General features: G+C 42.2%; 1 protein-coding gene across 1 annotated transcript in view; it reads right to left on the bottom strand.

Annotated features, from left to right (window-relative positions):
• Nucleotides 1-17,869: 17,869 nt before the first annotated feature.
• Nucleotides 17,870-21,064, bottom strand: part of sema3d (sema domain, immunoglobulin domain (Ig), short basic domain, secreted, (semaphorin) 3D) — an 89,689-nt gene continuing 86,494 nt past the window's right edge. The window contains exon 18 of the mRNA XM_084335183.1: nt 17,870-19,002. Coding sequence (XP_084191309.1) covers nt 18,544-19,002 — 459 coding nt within the window. The 3' untranslated portion in view covers nt 17,870-18,543. The remainder of the gene's footprint in view (nt 19,003-21,064) is intronic.

Here is a 21,064-nt window from a genome sequence, read left to right as displayed (position 1 = left end):
ATATATAATAACGGGTAAGATAATATTACCTGCATTGCTTTTACCATTTTTCTTATTCTCTGCATTGCTTTTATTCTATCTGTCTATTTTATGCTAATGTTATGTATATTTTACTGCTGTGAAGCACTTTGGGCTACAATTCTTGCATGAAAGGTGCTATAGAAATAAAGTGTGTTATTATTATTATTATTATTATTATTATTATTATTATTATTATTATTATTATTATTATTATTATTATTATACAATATATATAATGTCTTACTGGTAGATACAAATCTCTAAGTGATGTATCCATGTGAAAATACCTTTCAGATGTGTCTCCTCGACCGTATGACTTGTTGTTTCCTGTTTTGGAGACAAAGAGTAAAGTGATTATTAGACTTTGACAGTAAAAGGATAAATCATCCAGGAATGCGTAGCGGCTGAAGAAGACCACACATACAATATGTGTGTTATGTATATAATCAAACGCCCCCCAATCTCTTGTGAGATCGTCTCTCTGGGCTTTGTGTGTCATTGTGATTTTTCATGTCCTCCACGTGAAATGAGGGCATCTTCACACTTGGCTTTGTCCCATTGACCCACTTTGTAACCTACCCAGTCAGCGTCCAAAACCACCACTTTAAATCACTTCTGAAGTAGGTTGTGCAGGGTGATGTGCTGTATAATAGACGACCCAAGGCTTTAGAACTCATTACATTAGGTAATCAGGTTACATTCATAAAAGGTAGTTGTAGTAGTTGCGGTTTCAGACCAAATACCCTCAAATCATGGTTAACGACCAGGCTGAGTTTTACTTCTCTTCCGCCTGTTTGGGTGGAAGGAAGGCTCAGTTTGGTAAAACAGTTACACTGTGAAATTTGAGACCATGAGTTCAAAGTTCAAAGAGAAGATTAATGAGTGTGTGCCAGAGAGATGAGATATTGGCAAATCCAAGCCATTCAAATATATAGTGTGGTTATACTCAATATACACAGACCAACACAAAGACTCTCTCTCTCTCTCCCTCTCTCTCGCTCACTGAAGTTCACTCAATATGGATTTGTGAACATACCAGCACACATTTGGTCTGAAAGGTCAGGAGTATTTCCTAAAGCCTGGGTTGCCACTGTGATGGTGTGTGATGCCTACCATACTCCAGGCAATCAAAAACACCTTTGATACCAGAGACATCTGACCCCTTCCCAGCAGCCTCCCGATGACCCCTGACCTCTAATGAGAAGAACATGCCCCTGATCAGAGCCTCTGGGAAAGCAGATACGCATGGACGCACAGCGCTTCGTGACACCCGACACCCAATCAGCACGCCTCGACTCCCATCACCAGTATATCCCATCTAACTGGAGAGAGACTGCTGAGGTATAATGGACACATTATTAGCAGCTTAATCATGATGGTAAATTTGATGTGAAACTGAAATGACATAAACAACACAATGATTTATAATCGTCACCTTTGACCTTGTATTCTGAGAAAGAAGCAAGACTATTTGTGAGCTATATAAAAAAAAACGTTGCTGTAAGGTGTTTATATGGCATATTCATAAAATTAGTTCATGACGTGTGATGGATTCATGAATGGACAATTAACAAATAGAGGTATGTAATGCTGTGGATAATCATTAACCCTTTGTCGTGTGTCAGTGAAAGGGTTAACCTTCTGTATTGTCGCAGTGAAAGGGTTACCCCTTTGGTAGTATGGTAGTGAAAGGGTTAAAGGGCAAGTTCTGAACTTTGGAGAGCAAGCCCTATTTCCTGCGTACCAATGCTGACGTCAATCGATAGAGTCCTTTCTCAGCGCAATCCATGCTATTTTTCACACTGAATCCCTGCAGGCTAGTTAGCCACAAAACTACATGCAAAGTCAACAGAGCTGTATTTATGTACAAGCCCTGAAATAAACAGTGAAACCACAGTGCAGCCAAAGTGGGTTTGAGTGTTTATTTCAGGGGCTTGTACAGACAGTGTTGACTTTGCATTAGTCGTGTGTTAGTGTTGGGGGTAACACATTACTGTAATCGCATTACTTTCTCCTGTAACAGAGTATATAGCGCATTACTGTTCCAATTTGGGTAATCACATCACAGTTACTGATCTAACTAAATAGATGTAACTTGTGTTACATACAGTACATTATCATCTGCCCTTCTTTGGTTGTGGATTAAAATAACTAATAATAAGATACCTTATGACTCTTCCAGAGAATCCCACCTAGTTTATCACTTGTCACTAGAGAGAGAGAGAGAGAGAGAGAGGAGAGAGAGAGAGAGAGAGAGAGAGAGAGAGAGAGAGAGAGAGAGAGAGAGAGAGAGAGAGAGAGAGAGAGAGAGAGAGAGAGAGAGAGAGAGAGAGAGAGAGAGAGAGAGAGAGAGAGAGAGAGAGAAAAGAGAGAAAGAGAGATGTTTGAGTCCAACCCTCTTCAACATATATATATCAATGAACTGGCAAAAACATTGGAACAAACTGCAGCACCTGGCATCCCCCTAGCAAACACAGAAGTCAAATGCCTACTGTTTGCAGATTACCTGGTGCTGCTGTCCCCAACAAAAGAAGGGCTACAGCAGCACCTTGATCTTCTGCACAAATTCTCCCAGACATGGGCACTCACGGTAAATCTAACCAAAACTAAAGTTATGATATTCCAAAAAAGGCCCAGCCTACAACAACACAAACACAAATTCCTCCTAGACACAATTGCCCTAGAACACACACAAAAAAAACACCTACACCCTACATCTCGGCCTAAACATCAGTGCTACAGGGAACTTCAACCAAGCTGTGAACAACCTAAGAGACAAAGCAAGAAGGGCTTTTTATGCTATCAAAAGGAACATCAAGCTAGACTTTCCAATCAAAATCTGACAAAAAATATTAGACTCTGTCATAGAACCCATTTCCCTATAATATGGTTGCGAAGTCTGGGGCCCACTTGCAAACCAATACTTCACTAAATGGGACAAACACCCAATTGAGACTGCATGCAGAATTTTGCAAATCCATTCTCCGCACCCAACGGAAAACACCAAATAATGCATGCAGAGCAGAACTAGGAAGATACCCACTAATCATCAAAATCCAAAAAAGAGCATTTAAATTCTACAATCACCTAAAAGAAAGTGACCCAGACACACTCCATAACAAAGCCCTCCCCTACAGAGAGACCCTTGAGAGATGCCCACTCAGCCAGATGGTTCTGGGACTCTGTTCACAAACACAAGCAGAGCCACCAGACAGAAACCACACTGGACTAAACCAAATTATAAGAAAACTAAAAGAAAACGATCTGACACATGGGAAAGAATCAACCCAAAACCAGAGCAAATTGAAATGCTATTTGGCCCTAAACAGAGAGTACACAGTGGCAGAATACCTGAGCACTGTGACTGACCCAAAACTAAGAAGATCCTTGACTAGGTACAGACTCGAGAAAGGCCACCATAGGCAGACCTGGCTCCCAAGAGAAGACAGACTATGCACCCACTGCACACAAGAAGAGGTGGAAACCTCTTCTAGCAATCTGGTTAGATGTGGTGGAGAGGATAAAGGATAGCATATGAATTTGTAATCCCTGGTGTTAAACGGAATAATGGATGGATTGTCCAAGATGGGGTCCTGAGGGGGAAGGACATGGTGAGGAAGAGCAAGCAAGAGCATAGTATTGTATTGTATTGTATTTATTATGTGTATATCTTTTAATCTACATTTATTTTGATTTAAGTACTGGACTGTTATTATTGTTATTATTATGTCGGTCATAGTCCTGTGATTTATTGTGGATTTCTACTGTTAATGTATTGTGTGTCTAGTTTTATGTTAAAAAAAGGTAAATAAAAAACATTTGTTAAACAAAAAAAAGAAGAGGTGGAAACCAAGCTACACTTGTTGTGATTTTTCGGTAGGGCCTACACAACAGGCCTATAGAATACAGGCTATTTATATTTTCTTTTCCTTTTTCATTTATTATTATTATTATTATTATTATTATTATTATTATTATTATTATTATTATTATTATTATTATTATTATTATTATGCAACATTATATGTTATTATTTGATATCAGTATATAGTTATAGATATAGTTATAGATATAGAAACAGACAGACAGACAGACAGGCAACCAGATATATAGACAGATAGCCAAACAAACAAACAGACAGACAGACAGACAGACAGACAGACAGACAGACAGACAGACAGACAGGCAACCAGATATATAGACAGATAGACAAACAAACAAACAGACAGACAGACAGGGGGGTTGAATTGTTATTATTTATTTATAATAATAAAAAATGCCAGTAAGCCATGACCAAAATAAATAAAAGTGATCCAGATTTGGACTGATATGATACTGTAGTGAATTCCTGTGTGTGATTGTGGTCATAGAGAATTAGTCTTATGTGCAGGGATCATTTCCAGAAGTATTTAGACAAAGTCATAGACATAGCGTAGATACTCAGGTTTTCTATAGACTGTAGGCCCACCTTTTTTTTTGCATTAATAATTATATCTTGATTCTAACAAACTAGATTGTGTGTTTAGGTTTATTTGTTATGTTATTGGATTATGACTTGCTTCATGATAGTGTTCCTTCAGAGACTAGATTCTAGGCCCACTGATCACAGGTTGTGAAAAGCTGTGACAAGGACCTATTTAACCTATCTATTAGTTGCTACAATAATACACTGATACCAAGCCTACTGGTTGCTGTTCAATAATAATAATAATAATAATAATAATAATAATAATAATAATAATAATAATAATAACTAGACAATTCCGCGCGGGGGAAATTGTGAAAGTGAGGGTGACGCCTGTGCACCGCCGGCCAACGGGGGAGAGGGTCTCTCGCGAGTCTCTATGACAAACGGTTCAAAGGATACAAAAAGGGGGTGCGGCCTAAGGATCGGAGGAGTGGTCAACATAGACCAATCAAAGAGGATATCCCTACTGAGTGCAATGACACAACCCGCAACACTATTACACTATTACACAATATTACACTATTACACACTATTACACACTATTACACACTATTACACTATTACACACTATTACACACTATTACACTATTACACACTATTACACACTATTACACACTATTACACACTATTACACACTATTACACACTATTACACTATTACACACTATTACACTATTACACTATTACACACTATTACACTATTACACACTATTACACTATTACACACTATTACACACTATTACACTATTACACTATTACACACTATTACACTATTACACTATTACACACTATTACACTATTACACTATTACACACTATTACACTATTACACACTATTACACTATTACACTATTACACTATTACACACTATTACACTATTACACTATTACACACTATTACACGATTACACTATTACACACTATTACACTATTACACACTATTACACTATTACACACTATTACACTATTATACACTATTACACTATTATACACTATTACACTATTACACACTATTACACTATTACACACTATTACACTATTACACTATTACACTATTACACACTATTACACTATTACACACTATTACACTATTACACACTATTACACTATTACACTATTACACACTATTACACTATTACACAATTACACTATTACACTATTACACACTATTACACTATTACACTATTACACTATTACACACTATTACACTATTACACACTATTACACTATTACACACTATTACACTATTACACTATTACACACTATTACACTATTACACACTATTACACACTATTACACTATTACACACTATTACACTATTACACTATTACACAATATTACACTATTACACACTATTACACTATTACACTATTACACACTATTACACTATTACACACTATTACACTATTACACACTATTACACTATTACACACTATTACACTATTACACACTATTACACTATTACACACTATTACACACTATTACACTATTACACTATTACACACTATTACACTATTACACACTATTACACTATTACACACTATTACACTATTACACACTATTACACTATTACACACTATTACACTATTACACTATTACACACTATTACACTATTACACTATTACACACTATTACACTATTACACTATTACACACTATTACACTATTACACTATTACACACTATTACACTATTACACTATTACACTATTACACACTATTACACTATTACACACTATTACACTATTACACACTATTACACTATTACACTATTACACAATATTACACTATTACACACTATTACACTATTACACTATTACACACTATTACACACTATTACACTATTACACTATTACACACTATTACACTATTACACACTATTACACTATTACACTATTACACACTATTACACTATTACACACTATTACACTATTACACCGAGTACAATGGCACAATCCGCAAGTCTCTACGACAAACGGTTCAAGAGATACACTGAGGGGGTGTGGCCTAAGGGGGCGTGGTCTAAGGATCGGGGGAGTGGTCAACATCGACCAATGAAAGGTGGTCAACATCGACCAATGGCACAATCCCCAAGTCTCTACGACAAACGGTTCAAGAGTTACACTGAGGGGGTGTGGCCTAAGGGGGCGTGGTCTAAGGATCGGGGGAGTGGTCAACATCGACCAATGAAAGGTGGTCAACAGGGGGAGTGGTCAACATCGACCAATGAAAGGTGGTCAACATCGACCAATGGCACAATCCGCAAGTCTCTACGACAAACGGTTCAAGAGATACACTGAGGGGGTGTGGCCTAAGGGGGCGTGGTCTAAGGATCGGGGGAGTGGTCAACATCGACCAATGAAAGGTGGTCAACATGGACCAATGAAAAAGGATATCCCTACTGAGTACAATGACACAACCCACAAGACAGAGGGCGCTGTCCAGCAATTCAGTAGTGCAACACAGTGATGGCCAATGATGGGTTAAGTGGATGATGTCATTGGCAGGTCAGCTCAGCCATGAGCCCTGAGCCTCACAGCTGTTAAGCCTGAACCAATCAGCCATGAGCACAATGACTTGCATATTCTGAAATGTCTTTACATGACTGCATTGTCACGTTGATTAAAAGAAAACTATAAGAGATGAAGCGTTGAGACTCGCACAAGAGCACTACAACGAGTAGGCGAAGGGTTGTGCGCGAGATTGTGGCATTCGTGCGATATTGTGGCACTCCTTCGGCGATCGGAACAGAAGGCTAAAAAAAAATTGATTTCTAGAGGGCGATTGCATGGCGGTCAATGGGGAGGAGAACCTTCAAACAAATGGTCGTCAGTTGAGATAGAAATGTCCAATTCCATTTATTTTTCTTTTGTGAGCGGGATGACAGCCGTGTCATCGTTTTGATGTGTTTGTTTTATTTCTACGTCCAAAATTGAGATCACACTCGCAATTCACCCAAGGTAGGGGGAAAAAGATTATTTCAGCTGCTACACTCTAAAATGCAATGCATTCCCAATGGGACAGAAATTTTACCGTTTAAAGTCGATTCGTAGCCAGACGGTGCGGTGAAACTTTTACGGGTTCGAAGACCGCAGTTGCCATAGGCAAGCCGCTCGTTTTGATACCTTTCACGTGTATGGTGCGCGAACGCTTACGTGTTGCAAAGTGTTTGAAACTCTAAATTGCACTGTATTTCCGAAATTTTACCGTTTAAAGTCGATTCGTAGCCAGACGGTGCGCTGAAACTTTACGAGTTCGAATAGCACATCGAGTTGGAGCAAGCCGGTCGTTTTGATACCTTTCACGTGTATGGGGCGCGAACGCTCTGGCACGAGTGTTGTTTGGAAAATCGGTGGATCTCGCACTCTAAATTGCATGCATTTCTGAAATTTTACCGTTTAAAGTCGATTCGTAGCCAGACGGTGCGGTGAAACTTTACGAGTTCGGAGACCGGTGTTGCCATAGGCAAGCCGCTCGTTTTGATACCTTTCACGTGTATGGGGCGCGAACGCTTACGTGTTGCAAAGTGTTTGCAAAATCGGTGGAATAAATAAATAAATAAATAAATAAAAAGAGTATAGATATGTATAGTGTGGGTTGCAACCTGGCTTCGCCAGGTCACCATTTCTGAAATTTTACCGTTTAAAGTCGATTCGTAGCCAGACGGTGCGGTGAAACTTTACGAGTTCGGAGACCGGTGTTGCCATAGGCAAGCCGCTCGTTTTGATACCTTTCACGTGTATGGGGCGCGAACGCTTACGTGTTGCAAAGTGTTTGCAAAATCGGTGGAATAAATAAATAAATAAATAAATAAAAAGAGTATAGATATGTATAGTGTGGGTTGCAACCTGGCTTCGCCAGGTCACCCACACTAATAATAATTACCATAATTAGCTGTCAGGAAACAAATAAAACGTGTAAATAAAACGTTTGTCATTATTAGTAGGTTATATAGGTGGTGGATTGACTGCTATATCCGGCTATTATTATTATTATTATTATTATTATTATTATTATTATTATTATTATTATTATTATTATTATTATAGGTTATTATTTGATATCAGTATATAGTTATAGATATAGTTCTTCAGACGGATTCCTACGCCACTATAAAACTACATTATCAATGGTTTGGCTTGAACAAACAGACAGACAGACAGACAGACAGACAGACAGACAGACAGACAGACAGACAGGCAACCAGATATATAGACAGATAGACAAACAAACAAACAGACAGACAGACAGGGGGGGTTGGGCGGGGTACTACTAAGTATAGTAATATGGTTTATTTGCATTGGGAAAGATACAGACACATTAGCCCGCTTGCGGCCGGTGGGCACAGCTACGTCCGTTAACATGGGAGCGAAAGTGAAGCGCTGGTCACCCGCCAGTGAGGAAAAAGAGAGACATTAACCCTTCTATGGTGATGGATTCAAATAGACCTCTCTTGTGTTCCTCTCTCTTCTTCAAGTGTTCCCCTCTCTTCTTCAAGTGTTCCTCTCTCTTCTTCAAGTGTTCCTCTCTCTTCTTCAAGTGTTCCTCTCTTCTTCAAGTGTTCCTCTCTCTCTTCTTCAAGTGTTCCTCTCTTCTTCAAGTGTTCCTCTCTCTTCTTCAAGTGTTCCTCTCTCTTCTTCAAGTGTTCCTCTCTCCTCTCTTCTTCAAGTGTTCCTCTCTCTTCTTCAGGTGTTCCTCTCTCTTCTTCAAGTGTTCCTCTCTCTTCTTCAAGTGTTCCTCTCTTCTTCAAGTGTTCCTCTCTCTTCTTCAAGTGTTCCTCTCTCTTCTTCAAGTGTTCCTCTCTCTTCTTCAAGTGTTCCTCTCTTCTTCAAGTGTTCCTCTCTCTCTTCTTCAAGTGTTCCTCACTCTTCTTCAAGTGTTCCTCTCTCTTCTTCAAGTGTTCCCCTCTCTCTTCTTCAAGTGTTCCTCTCTCTTCTTCAAGTGTTCCTCTCTCTTCTTCAAGTGTTCCTCTCTCTTCTTCAAGTGTTCCTCTCTCTTCTTCAAGTGTTCCCCTCTTCTTCAAGTGTTCCTCTCTGTTCTTCAAGTGTTCCTCTCTCTTCTTCAAGTGTTCATCTCTCTTCATCAAGTGTTCCTCTCTCTTCTTCAAGTGTTCCTCTCTCTTCTTCAAGTGTTCCTCTCTCTTCATCTTCTTTGTTTTGAGAGAAGTAATGAGTAATGTGTAACGACCACAGCCCTGATGGAACTATGTGTATCCAGTATAAAAAGCAGTATGGATGGTGCAGAGGAAGGACTCTACTGAAGGACAGCGTCATTGGTAGGAAAGAGGGCCAGCAGATCCAAAATTATCTTTTTAACAAAAAATGTAAATAGTTGTTTTGTCCAAACGTTTTATACAGACATCTGCATAAACATGCTCATGGGACATGGCATCACATGCGGGAGCTCGTGGAATTGAAGTGCCTTGCTCTAGGAAATGGACAGTTACAGTATGTACTGTACTGTAGCAACTCTGTCTTTTTAGCATTCCATCCACACAGAGGTATATCCTGGCATGACAATGTCAGATGTTTCAGACTGGCAATTAACTTGGCAACCTTGAATAAATCAAGGCTTCTATTGCCAGGAGGAGGAGGAGAGAAAGCCTGCTTGAACATTTACTATACAGGCTCCCTCATAATAATGACACAATAAGTATTATGTATTATGGAAGTATTACTCAAAGTCGCCAAGTGATTGAATGACTGTCCAATACATCTGCCAGATTTGGCATGAAGCCCTTCTGGACCTTTTCCAAAATGAAGACATCAGTCAATGTGTGTGTGTGTGTGTGTGTGTGTGTGTGTGTGTGTGTGTGTGTGTGTGTGTGTGTGTGTGTGTGTGTGTGTGTGTGTGTGTGTGTGTGTGTGTGTGTGTGTGTGTGTGTGTGTGTGTGTGTGTGTGTGTGTGTGTGTGTGTGTGTGTGTGTGTGTGTGATAGAGAATGTGTGTGTGATAGAGAATGTGTGTGTGTGTGTGTGTGAGATTTGTGTGTGTGTGTGTGTGATGTGTGTGAGTGTGTGTTATGTGTGTATCTGTGATGTGTGTGTGTGTGTGTTTGTGTGTGTGAGAGAGAATGTGCGTATGTGTGTGTGAGTGAGAGTGTGTGTGTGATGTGTGTGTGAGTGTGTGTGTGTGTGAGAGTGTGTGTGAGAGTGTGTGTGTGTGTGTGTGTGCGAGAGTGTGTGATGTGTGCCCAGATTAGAGCTGCCGCGATTACCGCATTACCGCGGTATCGCTGTTACATCACGTCCACCGCAAGTGTAGGCTGAATACCGCATCACCGCTGTTTTTTTATAATAATAAATAAAGTTTCTCCTCTCATTGGGCTTGCGGCTCTGCAGATATACCCTACTCCTCTATCGAGGTTCCAAGCGACCCTATTGGGTACCAGAAAAGTCACGTGAAACATTGCAGACCACTGATTGGTCAGAAGAGAGACGCGTCACACTTTGGAGCATCTTGCAGTGCTTTTACTTCCTGAATCTCAGCCATTGATCAGAGCTCAGTCACAACACGGCTAATAGTACGTTAGCTCCCACCGGAGACCGGAGTCCGGAGTCGATTACCGTCGCTCCTCAGGGAACGAGGCATAATGATTTTACTGCAACGAAATGTTATAATAAAAGCCCTTCGTTCTATACACTTGTCTGATTGAAAACTTTATTAACAGACCGCAGAATGGGTACAACTCGGCACGCTCTGAGCAAAGAAAGGAACTAAGATATGAATTGAGTAACGCTTGCCTTGCTATGGTCCGGTAAATACGAACGTGTAACTATATAACGTCAATGCCACAAAACGAATGCCTTTGTAATCATAAGTAGTAACGTTATAATAATAATAATAATAATAATAATAAGAAAGGGTCGGGGGGGGTAACCGGCGGGCGCGCCGCTACCACACCTGCCCGCGACACAGAGGGGAGACTTCGAATCCGTGTTTCACTTTTAATAGCGAATGCGTGCATGCCGAATCCCAAACAATATTCATGCTGCAAAGTCATCCTCTAAAGATAGACATTTAGACTAGAGGCAGGCTATATGCTATAAAGAGTAGACTACAAAAAAAAATGCATTCACCTTTTTTTATTTTTTTTGTGTGTGCGGTAATACCGCGGCGGTAGGAAATATTTAGCAAATTTGTGCGGTAAGGAAAACATCAATACCGCGGCAGCTCTAGCCCAGATAGCACCCCGCCACCTCCTCCTCTCACCTGTGTGTTTAGGGGTCTTCGACGACACCCGGCGTGTCCCGACACACCCCCTCCAGCAGGGAGAGCCTGTGCCTCAGTAAATCAAGCGCAGGGAGCACAGGTACTCATTACTTCCTCCTGGGTAACAACTGTTTCCAGCTCGTACACACATACCTCCAGCCCCCCCGGTGGCCCCGGGCAGCCATCAATACCTCCCAGCCCCGACACATCCCATCCAGCCCTCTGGTGTCTCCAGCCAGGGCCCAGAAGTTCACTGTCAACACCTGACAAACACACACATCTGCGCGGCTGTAAACACCCTGTAATATAGGGCTAGAGACACCTTGAGCTCGTCTTGACGTCTCAATTCCGCTCTCTTCCCCTTTTAACTCTTGTGTTGGTCTTCGTGTCACGGCGCTTTGACATCTTGATTTTGGCGTGGGAGAGTTTCTTTTTTTCTTTTCTTTTTTTTTCGTGTTTATTGGAAAACACCTTTGCTTTGAATTATTTCACTCGGGCACACCTGCATCAGGAGACGGATCACGTACGCCGACGCGTCACGTGGACATCGGTGTCAAAATAACGGATGTGAACATGTACGCAGTGACATTTTCAGGTCAGTGGATATTGATATGTCTTGTAGCCCCGCGGGGTGTCATTCAATTAACAGAAGGGAAGGACAAAAGTGATTGCATTTTTTCCAGGTTATGGGCTCAACTCAAACATAATTACGATCATTATTATATATTTTTTTTAATTATCTTTTCCCCCCTTCTTTTTTTCTGTTTTCTCCCCTCCCAATGTTAGTCGTTATGCCAATTCCCAATCCCCTTCCTGGTCGTTGCGCACTCGACCCCCTACCGTCGGTCTGGGAGGGCGGAGACTATCACATGCTTCCTCCGACACATGTGTAGCCAGCCCACCACTTCTTTTCACCTGAAAGCGCGGACTCTCACTGGGAGAGTGTAACGTGTGGAAGGTCACACTACCTCCCTCCAGATCCTTCCCTCGCTGTGCAGGTGCCCCGACCGAACTGTAGGAGTCGCTGTTTACAATGACCCGGACCCACCCACCGGCTTCCCTCCCGCTGACTCTGCCAATCGAGCCAGTATGACGGCCGGCCAAGCCGGAGGCAACACTGACAGCCGGATTCGATACCAGTGTCTCTTGCCTTGGTGACGAGCGCTTAGTCCGCTGCACCACCCAGCCGCCCAATTACGATCATTATTAATGTTGTGTCAAAATGATCATTTTGAATAAATTAAAAAACGTTCACGTCAATAACACCAGATGTTACTGGATCCTCTACTGTGTGTGTGTGTGTGTGTGTATGTATTTATGTGTATGTGTGTGTGTCTCTGTGTCCTCTTACTCAGGTCTCTACAGGGGTCTAGAACAGACCCTCTCGCTTATTACATCAATCACATCAAATCAAGACCTTGCTTCCTTAAGATCCTGTGGTTTCCCCCCCGAACACTCTGTTTTATTTGGACACCCCCCTGGCCCCCTGCTGTGCCCGTCTTCCTCACTCACTCTGGCTCCTCTTATCGGACCGAATGCGGAGGTCAAGTCCACTAACGTGGGTCACGTTAAAGAGTGAAGTTCTTTCTCAAAGCGGTTAGTCGCGGCAGGGCTTGGAGGGGCGCGGTGGCGCAGATGTGAAGCCTGCGAAGATAAGAGAAGCCTGTGGGAACATCTGACACAAACATCTCCCCACAATGGGCCTATTTAAGCAGGGAGAGTTACTCGGTACAAAGGCATGAAAAACAAGAGGCTCGTCTGCTGGAGGACTACGCTGGAATACGTCTGACACTGGACTAAATACTTGCCTAAACAACCAAACATAGCTGTTCATCCTTCACTGACTCGTACTCTTTGCACATAACTGCCCAATTGCACAGCCCTGGCCTATTCCTATTTTATTTGTATTGCACTATATTCTATTGTGCTATACTTCATTTAGTTTATATCCCATTTAATATTATTCAACCTCTTTATTTACAGTTGTACAGCCCTGGTCTATATTTTATTTTATTCCATAATTCTATTATATTCTATTGTGCTTAACTTAGTTCATATTTCATTTGATCTTACTCCACCTCTTTATTGTATTATCTGTCTGTTAATGTCTGTCCGCCAATGTCGCACCTAAAACGACCAAAGCAAATTCCTTGTATGTGAAAAGTACTTGGCAATAAAGACCTTTCGGATTCTGATTCTGATTCTAATGAAAGTGCGTGCAACTTAGGGCTGAAGGCTAAAATACACTGCTGTCGAATGACATGTGTCAAGAGTCCACAGCCCTGATTATACATGCATTTTTTTAATGAAATGCCACCAACAGCTGGGCAGCATCAGGTCCTCTTGTTGACGCATAGTGCCAGGCGCTTCCTACTGGTGCCAAGGGGCGTCGGCACCGACACGTGACACACAGGATAAATAGCGGTCCTCAGCTTCCTATGCCAGGGGGCGGCACTGGCACCGACACGTGACACACAGGATAAATAACGGTCCTCAGCTTCCTACTGGTGCCAGGGGGCGGCACTGGCACCGACACGCCCCCCCCCCCCCCCCCCCCCCATCTCCATATTTCCATACCCCTGTTCTCCTTAAACTCAGCTCCAGCACTTTCACCCCTGGCCTCCAACCCCTTTCCATCACAGGCTCTCGTTGCCCCTTAGCTCTCCCCCCCACTCACACACACACACACACACACACACACACACACACACACACACACACACACACACACACACACACACACACACACACACACACACACACACACACACACACACACACACACACACACACACACACACACACACACACACATTCCTCAACGGACTAATCACCTAATAGAATTATTGGGTAGATATGAAAGTTGTGGCAGAAAAGGGGGGTTCAGTTATTGAAAGTGTGAGTGTGAACAGATTTAGAACCAAAGCCACATGGGATGTTTCAAGCACTGATGTCAGCGCTCTGTCCTTCATCACCGCCGACATGTATGGAAATGTGGCTGTAGCACGCTGAAAACGAGTGCTATTGTGTTGTGCTTACAGTACAATGTCTGGCTGAGCCAATCTGTGACAGAAAGCCTCTCACTCACACTGTGTTCTGAGCAAGTCTCTGTGCCGCCCTGCTGTCTTCTTGTCTTCTCCCTGGCGTCCCTTTGCCGTTTCCTTTTTTGGGAGAGATGTGGTTTCATCTGTGCAGATGTCTGATAAATAAACAATAGGCATGGAAGAGCCGCCTGAAATATTCATTATCTTTTGTCACAGTACAGCCAGAGAAATCACAGTGGAGGAGGAGGAGAACAAAATGGAGATTTTCTCATTTCAAACAATGTGCCGACAGCATGACGAGACGATTATTCACGCAGAGAAAGACCACATTGTGGTGCTTTTCATGCAATGTTGTGTTTGGTTTGGCAGCCATTGGTAAAAACAAAATCGCCATTAAAGGAACACTCCACCAACACTCAAGCTAATTTTGCACATATCCCAAAACATGACATGATTAATCATCTTCATCTTTTTTTTCTCTGTGGAGTGTTCCTTTAAGTGTGACAGTTAGCCATTTACCTATACTGTTTAACCAAATCATCCCAAAAGAAACCTACGGTATGACATCACACCAAGAAGCAAGAGAGGAGGATATAGTACTTTATAAAACGGGTAGCTCAAATCAAGCAATATGATTGGTTCATAGACATGGTATAATGAGCGTATATCCACAGCTATGATTCTAATTCCTTTTCACAAAATCATGGTTTAATCAGCATCACTCTGGGTCTGAAGGAAAAAACGTTAGCCTTGTTAAATGAGACGGTCTGGTCTATGGAGGAGACTGGGGCTGACACGCATATTTACATTTACATTTAGTCATTTAGCTGACGCTTTTATCCAAAGCTCTGTACCACAAGTCATCAGGAAGGGCACAACTCTATCAGCTGAGTAACAATGTTCATCAAAGTGTTGAGTGCTACAGTGTAGGTTAGTTTATTAGGACAAGTGCATGACAGTAAGGTTAGTTAGGGTTAGATTTCTTTTAAATTTTAATTAAACAAATTAATTTGATTGGGGAATCCCTTGTGTCATGGCACGTACATAATTATGTCAATATATGGACCAAGAGAGGTTCAAAATGTCTGTTAGCGTCATCTGAATCAGATAAAGCAATGGTTTTATCCAGATTATTTGATTACTGATACTTACACATGTATTAATCTAGCCACTAACTATACAGAGACTGATGAATTACAGATAAAGGAATATACTGTAGCAGGACAATCTGTTATGATAGTTAACCTCGCGTTGAACGGGGATTCCCAGTTAAACTGGGCAGCTGCTCAATCTCCGAAAACGTTGGAGCAAATTTGTGTAATTGGACGAACTGACTACATATTTGGAATCTAAATGGGTACATTCTCGCCTGAAAAGAATATTAAAACTGTATAATTAATAAGGGTCCTAGATCGTTAAAACAGTGTTCGGCCTTGGTAAATGGTCGGCATATCTGCCTGACTATGAAAAAAAGAATGCCAGCTAGTTGTCAGTGTGTACTGTATGTTGCATAGCAACCGCCTTGCAGTGCAGGCAGCCAGGAGGGCCTATTTTTATTTTGAACATTATTATTTACTAATAATAACATAAAATGAAGTGTGTCTTACTTTCATATTGCCATAGCCTACTTGGTAACCGTTTTAGAAGAGCAATAGCTCACTTCAGGCCATGGCGTATGGTAATTATATCATATGGTTATTATATCATAATGGTTATTATATCATAATGGTTATTATATCACAGCTAAGGTGCTGTCAGAACTACACCCCTTAGCTGTGATATAATAACCATACCATGGCCCGTCGTGAGCTATTGCTTAAATACAGTGGTACTGGACACATCCCAGAACCCAATCTGTGGTATTTCACAGTGGTTTTTCACATATACAAGTAAATCAAGTAAATACTATAATCAAGTCATGAGAAATCTCATGACCAACCGGAGAAAAAGAGGTGAATATGTTGAACTCAGGATACTGTTGCTCCTTATTAAGCAATAGGAGGCTATCCAAGGTTAGTATGTGATGTAAGCAGCTCAGAATGGTGTCACTGATATGGAAAATTATCAGCATACTGTACACTCTGTACTTTCACTCACACACACACACACACACACACACACACACACACACACACACACACACACACACACACACACACACACACCTCTCCCATACCCATCTACAGTGTGTCACTCACCCCTATCCTTCTACATCACTCACCCCTATCTGTATATGTCACTTACCCCTATCTGTCTATGTCACTCTCCACTATCTGTCTATGTCACTCGCCACTATCTGTCTACGTCACTCACCCCTATCTATGTCACTCTCCCCTATCCGTCTATATCACTCTCCCCTATCTGTCAACTCCCCTGTATAAATACTTTGTCCAGAGATCCAGGTTGGGTGCATTCATTGCTGTACTCTGAGCATGTGCTTTCATTAAATCCCACCCTGAAACAAAGACTAAATTGTCCACCTCTGTGAATAATCTGTTGAGGTTTAACAAGATTATTCCTCATCAGTCATGATAGCTGCATGAATATGATTATACAATACAAGACTACAGACTGGCCTCAGGCGCCAGGGGGGTTGCATCATGCCTGGAATCACAAGACATTTCAAATCTCTCTTTTTTTTTAAAATAAACAAACAGCCCAGCATTGATACTGTGACTCTTACAATATCCACCGTTCAGTTTGAATTCACTGAAACTGCATGTGAAACATTCATATTTTGCACGCCCGCCCGCTCTATCTCGCAGTGCACACACACACACACACACACACACACACACACACACACACACACACACACACACACACACACACACACACACACACACACACACACACACACACACACACACACACACACACTGCTGTTTCTATATTTGTATGAAAGTATTCTGTACTTCTGTATGACAACTATTAAAGAAACTTGAAACTTGATATCAGGAGGACTCGGCTGATCTTAACTTCCCCATCCGTCTGTCTGTGCAGTACACTGCAGGCCGTCCATTCCCTCTGTAATTCTATTTTCTTTCTTATGGATATACTGCATACCTCATTACGCCCCACCCTCCTTTTTTGTTTTTGTTTTTAAGAAATGATGAAACCATGTATTTTACGTAACTTGTGTTCCTGGGAACATTTATTTAAATAATTTTCAAAACAAAAACAGAGAACATCTACTGTACCTACGAAATAGTGAAATAACTTTTTGTACAAAAATATGACACTTTATCTCCCTTGACACACATAATACATGATTATCATTATAGTCATAGAATAGTAAAATAAGTCCTAGATAATTAAGCCTAAGTTAGAGCATGCTGCATCTTCTGTACATGGTATATAAATATATACAGTCATTCAACATGAATGCGTCTCTCGTAGCCACAAAACCGCAAAACTACCCCCTGGGCTCTGGTTTAATCTCAACAGATATAGTTCCCTCTCGTTGTGCCCTCTGATGTAAAAAGACTTGCCGGGTGAAAGCAGTAATGGTGAGGTCCAGTCACAGAGTTGACTCTCACTTGTTCAGTTCATATAACGGCACGGCTGGGAGGAGAGGTCATTGTGGGCGACTGAGGCACTAAGCTGGAGCCTGATGGGCTTTTGATGGTTTGAATGGATGAGAGTGTTGTCTGCAACAGTTAGGGTCCATTTCAATTTCAGTGAGTCTGTTAATGTTCCATGACCTTTTACATGGGTTTCTGATTCACAGTTCTATCATCCGTCTAATCATTCGTCATTCAACTTAACCCGTATTGTCTGTAGCGCACAGCCTCCTACTGTAGACTCACCATCTCCCCCTCTCCTCCGCTGCCCTCTTCACCCTTCCTTGCTCCCTGCTCTCTCTCTCTGCCTCTCTCTGCCTGTGGTGTCTCCTGTTCCTACTCTTCTTCATGTCCTGGATGTGTTTCCATTTCCCCGCCCCTAAGCCTTTGCCCCGCCCCCTCGACGGCCTCTTCTCCAGCCACAGCGAATCGCAGTACTCCTCCAGAGAAGCAATGGGAGAGCTCATCACTCTCAGGTAGTCTTTGTAGCGCTGGCGAGACTCCGCCACTGGGTCCTCGCTGGGCTTAGGCTGTCCGTCCAGGTGCCAGTGTGTGACGAGACGCAGTGTGAGGCGGAGGAGGGTGCGCGTGAAGTGTGTGTGTTCCTGGGCTGCACAGATATACACACCGGCGTCAGACGAGTGGAGGGAGCGAATCAGGAGGCCTCGGCCGGTATGGATGACGCGGTCATCTGGCCGGACCTGGGAGGAAAGGACAAGATGTCAGGACAAGATGTTAGGACAAGATGTCAGGACAAGATGTCAGGACTAGATGTTAGGACAAGATGTCAGGACAAGATGTCAGGACAAGATGTCAGGACAAGATGTTAGGACAAGATGACAGGACAAGATGTTAGGACAAGATGTCAGGACAAGATGTCAGAACAAGATGTCAGAACAAGATGTTAGGACAAGATGTCAGGACAAGATGTTAGGACAAGATGACAGGACAAGATGTTAGGACAAGATGTCAGGACAAGATGTCAGAACAAGATGTCAGAACAAGATGTTAGGACAAGATGTCAGGACAAGATGTCAGGACAAGATGTCAGAACAAGATGAAGACAGGACAAGATGACAGGACAAAATGAAAACAGGACAAAATGAAGACAGGACAAAATGTCAGGACAAGATGTCAGGACAAGATGAAGACAGGACAAGATGAAGACAGGACAAGATGACAGGACAAGATGACACAACAAGATGTCACAACAAGATGAAGACAGGACAAGATGAAGACGTGACAATATGTCAGGACAAGATGGCTACAATGCTCATATTTTGTGTCGCATTTCAAATTGTTGCCTCTATGTGCTAAATAAATAAACATAAACCAGAAGGCATACTGTGTGACTCATGAGTGGCTAGTTAGTCGTAAGAATGTCATAGCGATGGCTATGAATGAATATAAATGAATGATCCTATCGTGTTACTGTATGGAGCCAGGCTTCACAGTCAACTGCCCATCACTTCACTATACAAACAAGCACTGAAAATAATGGATCAAAAACTAATTAAATGGCACCACTGTATAATTCTGACAAAGTACAAGTTGCTCAGTTTTGACAGCTTTATCAAGTTTTCTTTTATGAAATAGATTTTTAAATGTGTGAACAATCTCGCCCCAGCTGTACTTTGTCCATGTCACAAAAACAAACCAATAGAATCGCCACTAGGGGATCAGTAAATGGCAACTGCAGGGTGGCACAGCGTTTAACCACTTTCGGTCTCAGTCAGACGCAACTATCTCCCTCCACCCTCTCCTCTGACATCCTATCCGCTTTACCTTTGAGTGAGACTTTCTCTGCTCTCCAGATATGGCAACCTCCACCCTCCTCTCAGCCCTCTTAACCTCCTTCGACAAGCTCTGTCCCCTCGCTGAGAAACCTGGCCACCGTTCCCCACCCAGTCCATGGCTATCGGATGCAGTGAGAGAAGAAAGACAGGTCCTAAGAGCGGCCGAGAGGAAGTATAGAAAGACACGCCTCACTGGTAACATCACCACCTATCACAACCTCGTGTTAGCTTTCTCCAAAACCATTACTACTGCCAAAGCTTCTTTCTTTCACCATAATATCAAGACCTCGGCTAAGAACCTTTGCAAACTGCACGGCCACCATGTCCTCCCTCCTCCTCTCTCTCTGCAGAGGACTTTGCAATATTCTTAAGAGTTAAAAAGTGAAGAACATCCACAGCTCCTTCTCCCAACCCCCACCCATTCCAAATGCTGCATCAAGAACCTCATCCTTTACTCATCTTTCTCTCCCATTACAAACGCTGAGGTCTTGACACTGGTAACGTTGAACCATCCCACTACATGCCAGCTGGACCCGATACCCTCCCCACTCCTCCATACCATATCACCAGATATCCTCCCATTCCTAACTGCAATCATCAACTCCTCCTTCAACTCGAGGGTGGTCAACACCTCCCTAAAACTAGCCAGAGTCACACCGCTCTATCGCCCTGTCTCTCTTCTCTCTTTCCTTTCTAAATCACTTGAATGCACTGTATCCAACCAACTTACTGATTATCTCTTACAGAATGACCTCCTAGACCCTAATCGGTCAAGCTTCAGGACATTCACTCCACAAAGACGGCCTTCATAGCAGTGACAGAGGCTCTTCACTTAGCAAGAACGAAGGGCCTCTCCTCTGTCCTGATCCTCCTGGACCTGTCGGCAGCCTTCGACATAGTCAACCATCAGATCCTCCTCGCCATGAATTGGAGTGGTTGGCTCTGCGCTGGCATGGCTGTCATCCTA

Source organism: Notolepis coatsorum, assembly GCF_963971535.1.
Source record: "Notolepis coatsorum genome assembly, chromosome: 18".
Taxonomy (NCBI): Eukaryota; Metazoa; Chordata; class Actinopteri; order Aulopiformes; family Paralepididae; genus Notolepis; species Notolepis coatsorum.
The sequence above is the reverse complement of the archived record's forward strand: the minus strand, read 5'-3'. Positions and strand labels throughout refer to the sequence as shown.